Source organism: Oreochromis aureus, linkage group 12 (genome assembly GCF_013358895.1).
Source record: "Oreochromis aureus strain Israel breed Guangdong linkage group 12, ZZ_aureus, whole genome shotgun sequence".
In the NCBI taxonomy this organism is placed as follows: domain Eukaryota; kingdom Metazoa; phylum Chordata; class Actinopteri; order Cichliformes; family Cichlidae; genus Oreochromis; species Oreochromis aureus.
The window spans coordinates 8,623,680-8,635,704 of record NC_052953.1 but is presented as its reverse complement, the minus strand read 5'-3'; the positions used below and the strand labels follow the sequence as shown (position 1 = coordinate 8,635,704).

The 12,025-nt window shown below is 40.2% G+C and overlaps 1 protein-coding gene across 1 annotated transcript in view; it reads right to left on the bottom strand.

Annotated features, from left to right (window-relative positions):
- Nucleotides 1–8,984, bottom strand: part of rtn4r (reticulon 4 receptor) — a 49,047-nt gene extending 40,063 nt beyond the window's left edge. The window contains exon 1 of the mRNA XM_031747154.2: nt 8,437–8,984. Within this exon, the coding sequence (XP_031603014.1) occupies nt 8,437–8,458 (22 nt within the window). The 5' untranslated portion in view covers nt 8,459–8,984. The remainder of the gene's footprint in view (nt 1–8,436) is intronic.
- Nucleotides 8,985–12,025: the final 3,041 nt, after the last annotated feature.

Here is a 12,025-nt window from a genome sequence, read left to right as displayed (position 1 = left end):
ACAAAGTGTAAATGCCCTGAGGCATAACCTGTTTTATCATCTATTTACGAAATAACCATCATGTTGAATTAACTTAAACTTGAAATTAGAACCTGAGATCGTAGGTTATTAGGGAAGTTTACGTTTATATATTTATACATCTTTGGTTATTTTTCAGCCCTAGGTGTTGCTAGTCCTATTGACTGTCTGAGAATGCAGATTTTATGCTGTATTTTTTAATATAATCTAAGGAATCAATTAGTTATCAGGATTTGGACCACTTGGTTAAACAAAGCGCTCCATACACTCTTGACAGATATGACAGGAAATTCAAACTTTAAAAGTTGAAACCACCATTTATTTATTTATTAGATGGTACAAGTTTTAGACCAAATAAAAGAGTATAATGAATTCAACATACTGTACACAACCTCAGCTTACAGTGTGTTTCCAGGCTTGGATGCTATTCTGATCATAGGACTTAAAACCCATGGATGACATATGGTCAATTTGAACCTCATCAGTGGTGGAAATCCATGTGCTCTATTTTCCTGCCAGCCATTGGAACCATACTGAATCCCCCTCCATCATCATCCCTCTATCTTCCAACCCCTCGACACCGCTTCCCCTGAACCCAGCAGATTACAGATATCATTATAATGGACGTCCTGGCAGGCCAGCTGCGGTCACATTTAATTTGCCATGGCCTGATATCTACACGAGATAATCAGCATTTACACCTGAGAGTGAAGACAGAAATATAAGCCACAGTGTGTACGTGGTAAAGACATCGAGTTAGAGACAGAAGAATGACCAAGACACTGCGAGAAAAGCGGGAGAAAGTAAAAGAAAGACGTAAGGTAAGGGAATAGGAAGGTATATGTATTCAGCACACAATGCTAAACAACAAAAGGTGAAGTGTAGCACACTTGTAAGATTTGCATTTTAATAAGAATAATCTACTTTGGACTTAAAATGACTTGAGAGCAAAACCTAAATCTTTGTCAACATTCTTCAACACAGACCTTACATCTTAGCTTGGAGAGAGGTGCCTCTCCATCATACTTTGCTTTGCTTTGTGAGGTCAGCCCTGTCCAATTACATGCAGATAAAGAGTTGTGTTGTTCTTTCTAAGTGAAGGTTATAGGGTGCTCTTCTTGGAGCAGATGAGTGGGATCTTCATTGATTCCACTGTTATGCTTGTGAGTATGTTTAGAAACTCTTTCCTTCTGCCGCAGTTGCAGGATTATGCATTTCCTGCTCTACAAATCCTTTTACTCCCACCAGACATTGAGGACACCGATTTGTGTATGAAAGAAAGTTATCAGACGCGAAAAAAAAAACCCCAACTGTGGAATTCTTGTATAAAGCTGCCAGAACAGGTACACATTATATATGTTTAGCACCTACAGAATGAGCTTTCACATCTATAACAGATCAATTTCCCCTGAGTCGGGGAGTAATGACCTATTTCTTTTGAAGGGCTCCCCATACATATTTCAGTGGTGAACTACCATGCTCACAGGCAGACGCATTACTGTTGTGAAGGTTTTGCAATATGAGGTAAAGAACAATATGTCACAGAATTTCTGAAAGCCTTTGTTCTACAACTATCTCAAACAGAAGTATCTATCTATCTATCTCTGACTGTGATAGATGGATCAAGGTGCGTATTTACTGCTAACAAACACCTTAGAAAGCTAATATATGCAGTCTTATAAAGTATTTGTCCTTCACATACAACACCCTGGAGTGATTGTTAAGAACTTTGCTTTGAATGAAGATAAATAAAGGAAGAACAGAATCCAACATAAAGGGAGAGAAAGGTGACCCCGCTAGCTTAAGCATCTCAACAATGTGGTACCAGAGATTCAGTAAGACTCTGCATCAAAACACCAGCTCCCATCTGTTAAATTTGCAATCTAATGACAAACACAGGCTGACTCGATCAGGATGATGAGAGGTAATTTAAGGACCTCGCTTATGAAATGAATATGGTGAAAAATAAGAATGTATCTATTCTTTCAGGATATAAAAAAAAAGTGAAGTTCTTCCTCTCTCTCTAAAACTTGAGTTTAACATTTTGTAGAAATGCACAGCAGCCAGTAATGAATGTGTGCAGATTGCATATCATATATGAAAGCACTACATTGCTAATTATATGTTGGTTTATGTTTACTAAAGACACCTACTGATAGAACTCCTTCTCTGCAGCAATTAAGCTCTAAACTGTTGATCTATAGGAGCTGGAATTTGTCATTTAGCAATACCTGTGCATGCAGGAATCACTCACCATAGGATTTATCATGTTTTTACTTATATCTCCAATCCTTGTAGTTATTTTTACAGCTCAAAACTATGATATTCAAAAGTTGAACCTGAAAACCCTGATTCTAGCTATATATGCACTATGGTGTTGATCTGTTATGCTAACCCTTCGCCTTACACTGCTCACATCTTGGATCAGCCAGCTGCTTTATCTGAATGTCACTGTAGCCTGCAAGAAAAGGAGCAGAGCAGGGTTGACTTATAAGGCTGACAACGGCTCCATTCATGCGTCTAATTTAAGAGCGGCTTCTGCTCTGTCTAATTAACAATTTACTAGGCCATCAGTCAGCCTCCCCATTGTGGTATAATCAGCGTCACTGACGTTCAAGCAGCTCATCGCACCCTTTCGCATCTGCAATAGGATTAGCGCATCCATGCAACTTTCATCAGTACACAAACAGAAAAGTGGGCACTGTGTGTTCCAAAGATGCAGCGAGAACAACTGTGACACCACAGAATGAAAGATGACACTGCAGCAGAGTGAGATGGGCACTGTGTTCAACAAATTAGGCAGCTCAGTTTGTGCATAGGACCTTCATCCATATAATGTTCAGGGAAAAAAGGGTTCCCATCAGTATGTACCACTGCTGGGTCAACACAACTGAATATTGTGTGCAAATTTCACTTGTCATTTTATAAAGTGTTGTGTAAAGTAAAAGTGGAAGGTGTGATCTGCTCTGTTATGCGTAGGCACCTTGAAAGGATTATAATACGGTGTCAAAGTGGATTTCTATTTTTTGTAAAAAGATGTAACTAAATCCCTTCATAAAGACTCCACCTGCGTCAACACCATATACGCGCATAACATTAATTCATTTGGCCCTCCTTCTTCCCCCACACCATCTTCAAGACAAGAGCCAACACTTACATTTATTGTGATTTCTTTCATTTATTTTTTTTATGTGAAAAAAAGACTTGTAGGGAGTGGGGGGTTAAAAACTGCAGCATTTCTCTTGCTGGTTCTCTCTCCAAATATTCTGACAGTACAATAATAACCCACAGAGAGGATTAAGAACTGGTAATCTGGGGGAATAGTGTATTTCATTTCAACTGCTTTTTTATATTTTTGCCCCTTAGCTTCCTCTGTATAAACAAATAGAATTTTGCTCATTTATCCACTTAGTTTCTCTGTCTTTCAGATTAGTGAAAGGCTGTGAGACTGGGATAACCTAGAGCGGATGGTTCCAAGGATATCTTAGGCCAGCATGCCCGTGTGCGCATCAGTGGGAGTCTGAATGTGTGTGTGCATGTACTGTATAAACAAATGCGGATCTACTTGAAGGGCGCGGCCAATTAAAAGAAGCCCCTCAAGGAGCATGCTCATCAGGATGCAGTGAACATAGCAGATCCACTTTCAGATAGCCTGCTGGAATCTGTCACTGTAACTAAGGCATTAATACCACCGAGCTCCGTAGCATAAAACTTTGACATCTTTATCCTTTGACGCTGAGAAACTGGATGATAAAATTGATCTATTGTAACGTTTCACAAACTCAGATCTTATAGAAATTTATAATTGCATGTGAAATCTTGTTATTATTTTAATTCAGCAACTCTGCCAAAGATGTCATTACATCACCCAGCAGTGCGTTACATGAAGAGAACAACTCAATTTTAGTCATAATTAGAGAGATTAAAAGTCTTTTCAACAAGATTTAAATAGCTATTATTAAAAAGTTAACACAGTATATTTTGCTAAGACATTTAAATATGCATCTGGCTGAACAGGTGAATGTTGAAATTTCATTTACTTTGAATGAAACATTTGTTTGTGATGAAACTAAAGGTTGCAACTAAAATACATGGAACCATGACTAAACGGGTGACACCAGTGTATTTAACCACAAACCCTGTGTGCAGTGGCAATCCAGAGGTCACTATGTGAAAGAAGTGGCAAGAACACTAAAAAAAAAAAGCACACATATCACAAACAGCTGCTGTTACAAAAATACACCACTGACGAAACAGCTGATTACAACAACAACATCAGCACGTCCTGCTAAAGCATTTCTGCTCTGGGGGAGCTCCAGCTTTTCATGTCCGAATTGAGATATGTTGAAATAGCTGGGGAAGGGGTAACGCAGGAAGGGAAAGAAGGGGGAGGGATGGCAGCACAAGTGAGTCTAACAACACCTTCTGTTTACCTCCTTCAGTTGAGGTAAATCAGTGACTTCTTGCATGCATCATTATCATATACATACCTGAGCTTTGTGAGATTATTTTGAAGGAGCTCAGAGATTTTGCCAGTTATGCTTAGTTTATGTAAAAATGTAGTTTGCTGTTGTTTTGGTTTATGAGCTTAAATTGTTTTATGTGTGAATTGTATATGAGTGTAGACTTGTATATAGTTAAACATGTATAGATCATATAATGTCGAATTCTGAATATTGATTTGTAAATAATGGAATTTGAAATAAGGGTGTAGGAACAGGAAAAGTGTCAACTTCATCCTACTTTTTTTCAAGCATAAACATTTTGTAGACGTGGAGATATTCATGAAAACTTGATCTATTATCCCTGTTCTGACTCCTATTCTAACAGGTGAGGAATTCAAGGAAAAAACCCTTCAATGTTTCACGCCTACAGTGAGGGGGTAGTTGGCTCTTTTATGATGTTGGGGGACATTCTGTTACAGTGGTTTGAATTAACTTATCACCCCTGTCTATGGGTCATCCCTGTCACCACATCTCAACTGAGAGAACGAAAATGAGAGATTCTGGACTGGTGTATCATCAAAACATCAAAATAAGAATATTTAATAAATATAAATCTGAATATTTCAGAAATTACTGATCTAACGGGATTTTTCCGTACTAACATCTCTAGGATTTACAGAGAATAGTCTGTAAAATAGAACAAATATCTAGTGAGCAGCAGCTATACTGACAAAAAACACCATGTTGACGTGAGAGGTCAGAGGAGAATGGCCAGACTGGTTCAAATTGATAGGAAAGTAACAGTAACTCAAATAACCACTCATTACAACCAAGGTATACAGAAGAGCATCTCTGAATGCACAGCACTCTGAACTTTGGAACACATTGGGCCATAGCAGCAGAAGATCACACCAGGTACAACCCCCATTTAGCTAAGAAGAGGAATCTGAGACTTTACTCTATCTCTAAATTTGGTCAATGAAAGACTGGAAAAACACTGATTGATTTCTGCTGTGACATCTAGATCATTGGATCAGGATTTGGCATTAAGCATGGGTCCATCCTATCGTAGTGGTGGTGTAATGTTTTCCCATTTGGGCATGAACATCATTTAAATGCCACAGCCTACCTGAGTATTGTTGCTTACCATGTCTGTCCTTTTATGACTACAGAGTATCCTTCTGGAGACCAGCAGGATAACACATCGTGTCACAAAGTTTAAATCATCTCAAACTAGTTTCTTAAACACGGTAGTTAGTTAAATTAACTTAAATGGCCTCTAAAAACACCATCTCAATTTGATAGAGCATCTTTGGAAAGTGGTGAAACGGGAGATCTGTATCATGGAGCAGCTGACAAATCTGCACCAAATGGATGACACTATCAATTCAATATCAACCAAAATCTCTGGGGGCTGTTTCCAGCACCTTGCTAAATCTACATCCTGATTAAGTTGTGAATGAAAAAGGGGGTAGAACCCAGTACTAGCAAAGTGCACCACTAATGTAACCAGTGGGTGTATTGTGATTTTGCAGTGCACATTTCTCATTTAATACCTCAAGAGAACAACAGTGTTGTTTGGTTTCATTGCTGACCATGAATGACTAATATGACAAAAAAGAAAAACTGTAACTCTATAACTCACACAGATGTAAACAGCATTCAAAATAACATCCCTAATTATTTTTCTCTCATTTGCCACACCATCCATATAGTACATTATGAAAGACACCAAAAAAAACCCCCACATTTATTTCATTTTCTTAACTTCCTCTCCTTTCTCCAGACCTCCCCATAAACTAACTGAACACTACACCCACACACACATTATCCCTTCCAGCCCTCCCCCTGTGCTTGTATAAACATCCATACAAACACAAAGATGGATCAATTTCACATTCCCTTTCAGGGTGCAGAAGATGCCTTGCCTTATTGTCAGTTTATATCATGATGTTGGATTCCCCTAATGCTGCAATGCAAATCAGCTTTGGTTTTTTGTTGTTTATTTGTTTTGTTTTTTAGCACCACTTTCTTATAGCTTAATGCATTCAGAACAATCATCTTGCCACCTCAGATGATGCATCTTGTGGCCTATTTTTGAAAATGGGGCAGAGCTTTTGGCGAGGCATTGCCAAAAAATAACAGAGTTAACTAATTAGGAAAAAAATGCCCTAAATGTTTAGTGGTTTCAAAGAGAAAGCGTTGGGTTCCACTATAATGGTTTTATCCATTCATTTGGGCTTCATTGGCTTTGCCTGGCAGTAGACAGGGAGCGACGGCACCCCCAAGCAACAGCTTTCCCACAGAGGCATTTGATCATATGCTGACTGGGTGAAAAAGAGTGTAAATTAAAGTCCCTCCTCACTGTGACACTTTAAACACAAGACAAGGCAGGCCATATTTTCCCAGCCAAATCAGGAGCCTGAGAGATGGATACCAATTATAATTGCAGCAGAAACAAAAATAAATAAATATATTAAAAAAAAAAAAAATCAGACATAGGTGTGTGTCAGAAGCCTGGTGCTAAATCATGCCAGCAGTTGGGTAATGAAAAGTTGCCTGTAGGGTCTGAGGGACCCAGAGCCATTCTGTGCCAATGAAGGGGTGTGCACATGAATTTGCATCACCCTGTGACATATCAAAGAGAATGCACAAGCAGATGTGCCTCTTTGATTTTCCTACTTGTGAAAAGCAAAGTTATTCCTTATCCCCACAATAATCTACAGCTTTCTTACCCTATTCTTGCAGTTTTAGCCAAGTCATGAACGTGAGGAAGATGGTGTGTGTACAGCATGTTGCATAAGCACCGTGGCAGTGGTGTTTGCATGTGACAGTGCTGGGGCAGTGTATGCACGGGTGGGGCGAAGTGGAAATTAAGATTTTCCACAATATCTTATTTGAACCAAGTGGATGCTACAGCCTCGGTGCTGCTGACCAAACAGCACATGTCATATCTGTGTTATTCACTCTGCACTGCAGTAAACATGACTAGATCACTAAAACAAAACAAACAAAAAAAGCCACAAAAAAAACCCCCAAAAACAAAACGAAACACAGGGTTACAGTCAGGTGCAGGAAGACACACAATGACAGGTCAGGTGCTACATCCTCCTTCTCTTCCCACCCTCCCTCTAGCTCTCAGTGAGTGTCCTCACGCACACAAACACACACTCAAACAACTGACAAGAAATTAAATTCTTAACCATTTCTGGCGGGAATGGGAAAGCATTCTTGCCCTCATTAGAATAGCTCCAAGTCCAGTCATGAAAGCTACAAGGCCCAATTTCCTGTCACTTTGGCGGCACCCTGAGTGGGACGATGCCACCAAAACACCAATTATAAGCCAAGGAGCTGGGGAATGAAGCGGTATTACTGGGCCGCCAAGCGGACCATCTGCAGACTTCATCAAACGCTCAGCCCACAGCGTCCAGATGGGCTGAAGCGGATGCCCGGTTTAAGTTGCGATATCATGCAGAGCATATTGACCACTGCAAACAATACATGGCCTCTCGCTCTCTCATGCGCACTCTCACTGACACACGCATACAAAAAGGGAAAGCAAGACACGCACAAGATAAGATCCGAATTATGACTCAATTAAGAGCCACTGATTCAAGGTCGTTTACAGCCGCAACATCCACAGCCGAAACGATACTTCTGTTTCTAGTTTTATTTCTTCCGTTTCAACAATAAAATTATATTTGATTGTATATAAAGGCTTTATTTTTCGATTTCTTTCTATTCTTTTTTATTGTCATGCTGATAGCCATACCTTATTTTAATCAAACCTCGGGGGTGTTGAACGGAGTAAACTCCAATTAGGACACCTGGTTTATCTTTCTGTCTGTCCTCCACAGAGCGGTGACACTGCACCGTTGTGGATTTTATCAGTGCGCAGTAACCCAGCGGGATCCTACTGTCTGATATATGTGAAAACTTTACAAAGGTGTCCAGCTGTCTGACGTGTACTCACCATCAATAATAACGGTCTTCATGATTCAGATGAAAGTGAAATCCAGAGGCTTTATAATTCCAAGAATGAATCCCACGTATACGGAGATAGATAGGAAATCCGCTAATTATTGCAATTTATGGGTTATTGCAAATCCTGTGCAAGACGGGAAACAGGCAGACTAAAGCACCCCTGCACCCTTCAAACTTTAGCCGTAGGTCTTCCCGAGTGGGGAGCCACGTCTCCAGCTGCACCCTGGCAAAGTCATGTGGACGAGAGATTCAAAAACAGTCAGCAATAAACATCCAATTTGGGATCAGTAGACTCGACGCACCAGTCGACACCTCCCCAAATATAGGACGCGCAAACAGCTCGGGAGAAGAGCTCAAAGTGTTAACGCAGAAGTGGAGAATCAACGGCACAAGCGAAAACCGAGTATTGAATCCATCTTTTGAAATCGCAGCACATATCCAGTCTGATTACTTGCCCCTCTGTATTTCCCAAGTACACTGAAAAAAAAGTGTGTGGTATGAGCACGGATGTCGGCCGCACTGGTGCGCGCCAGTGTGCGTTTACCACGGAGAGGTGGAAAGGGAGGGCGGGGCAGCAAGGGGCGTTTGGCGGAAAGAGACAGAAAGGGGGAGAGAGAGAATTCGAAGATGAATGTTTTATGGGTCTGTATCACGCTGCAAAAAATATCCCTCCTAATTCTGAGTGCATGGGCTATTAGTCATGGCAAATAAAAGAAAGACTAGATTTTATGTCCGAGGCTATTTATAGAAAATACTGGACACAAACAAAACTGAACTGAAAATAACAATAATAATCATAATTTTAGGTAACTGGTGTCATTGCTAGAATTAAAGAGTGAATCTGATACTTCATGACTTATTCGGAGAGACATTTCTTACAGTGCTAGGCTGTGCACTAATGAATGTTTTATGTGCAGGGGTGGTGGGCTGGTGGTGGGTAGGAAGGTGACGTGAGGCGAATCTATTTGGATCGGACATGGCCAGGCACGCACATGCATACGAAAACACCCCCAAAAGACAGGCTGAGAGCCAGGCCTCCTGGTGGGACCCAAGCTTCCTCCTGGGGACTTCACAGTATGGCTGTCCTGACGTAGGTGTAGTTGTTAAAGCCGAGAGAAACAAAGATCTCAGATCTGCTTGGTTAACTGAACCGTTAGAATAACATTTGTAATCCTGAGGCTCACCTGAGACCCTTAACTACTTCTGGAAATGTTTTCTTTTGTATATAGAAAAAGAACAATGAAAACAAAATTGTGCTAAGTGAAAATGTCTATTGAAAACCCAATTAAAATATTTTTTCATGTCTTCATACTTTCAACAGAATCCAACATTATAATTTCCTTTTCAGTGTATCGGATGTGATAACCTTTATTTTTACGAAGGATTAAACTACTTAACTACTGCACTGTTAACGCTGATTGGCTCGAAGACCAATTCACCTTGTCTTTGGCCTGCACCTTTGATGGGTTTTGCTGAAACCCTGGAGGATTGAAGAAGCAGCAGCGGGCTATTATCTATAGGTATCACACGCCCCCTACCGACAGACACAAAAATTGATTTTCACCATCACAGAAAGAGAAAGAGAAACCTCATCTCGAGATGATGTCTCCCACCTCGCCTTAGATACAGCACGCAATAACACTGGCAATGTATTTGTAAGCACAGGCACAGAAGCTATTGAAATTAAAGTAGAAGGTACATTTCTTATATTTAGTTTTCACTAAGAAATTCTGGAATTAACATTGATAAAAGATAATAATTTCCAAATTACACATACCAATCTCAGATTTGTATTTGGAAAAGCAGTTTAACTGTTGATTCATAGCACATACAGGCGCAAGATTAAACATTGCATATTACAATATAGTACGTACATGGGGACATAAAAGATACAAGATTACCATGGGGAGCAGGTGAATGGAAACCACAGCCAGGTGGGTGGTTTAGCTGAGTGTAATGGAGAATGCAGCAGGCTAATCCCAAGCTTACAACTACCACCAATATTGAATCACACTATCAGAATATGTCAGTGAGCCACTAGCCTGGTATTTGCTCACAGTGGAGACCGGCAGGGCCAGATGGCCAGTAGAGACAGTCCAAAGCCGCCTCAGCAACCCGCTGAGAACCAGGTCACCCTGCCAGAAAGGAAGTGCTGTCACCTTTCACAGTCGTCTCTGCCTCTCATGCTTTATCCTAATGCATCCATGTGGACAAACACATGTTTGTGGATAATCCTGCCATGCACTTCTACGTTATGCATTTTGTGTCCTTGAGTGAATGGTAACAAAATGCTTTTTGTGTGCTGTTTTTTCATGTGCTGTTTTGGAAGCTTTTCAGAGAAAAATAATACTAATCACGATGAGCAGACAAAAAGTTGCATTTCCCAGTATTAACAGCAACAGGAACTGCAAGAATGTTGAGTGTGTGTTAGGTCTTCAAACCAAAATATCATGAAACAGACATGAGTTGCACATGAAATGAGATCTTAATTAAGTCACAGCATTTAATGTTGACTTGGTCACAAGACATTTCCATAGTATAACCCCAGTCAATTTTATTTCCAGTAAAAACATTATTTTGGTTCAGTTGTCATGACGTCTTCTCGTGCTACAAACTTAGGGATGCTGTGCAAGTGATTATTCTCACTTCCCCTGCTCATTATACAACATGCACGCTTACTACTGAGTCCTCTGCCAACCCTATTACAGTATATCACAATGATATGCACCAGCAAGTGAAAAGGACGCAGGTAAATTGTCGTGGGAGCTTTGAGGCTGGAGGCCTTGCACAACGAGTGACTGTAAATTAACTAAGGGTGGATCATTGCCATGCGAATAGAAAAAAAAGGAGATTGGGGATCTTTAATTCATGACAGTAATGAAATGAGTCAAGCTGTTGAGTCTCAAAGGCAGTGGATCCCTAGGCTGAGACTCTAGTATTCTTTTCATCCCAAGTCTGACAGATCAAAAGGAGAACAGGGGCATAAATGACTTCCTTTGGTAATAGGAAAGTTAGTTGTGTTCCACTGCCACAGGAACTACAGCAGGGCCAGTGTTAATCACAGTATATGAATGACAGCTAAAGCGTATTCCCTTTACACACTTTGGATTACAGAATGAACAGTTTGAAGATACTTTTGTTAAGTTACGTTTGAGTTTGAAAAAGGTCACGGAGGTTCCTTAGGGCACCCCATGGCTCATACATTCCCCTGCCTGATAACGCTTCCTTATGTTTTCCACATTTTCCACACTATGTAAATATTTTACAATAGTTATAAAGATGTAGGTGGTTACCTTCATGAAATATTCTTTGCCTTATCTGTCCATTGCTAGTCTAAATGTGAGCTGGAATAGTACATTTGTCACTGTAGGCAATAACGCTTTTTAAAAGTTTCCCAAACCAACAGCATAGGGTTAGGAAGGGTAAAAATGCTTGGATTTACTAAAAAAGAAATAAAATGTGCAAAGAAAAGGAATGAAATCCTCCTCAGGGTGAGAATCCCTGCTGGCTGAGTTTCACAGTATGAGTCTGTGAAATATGATAGGTAAAGAAAATCCAAGGCAATCCTGCCTTTTTTT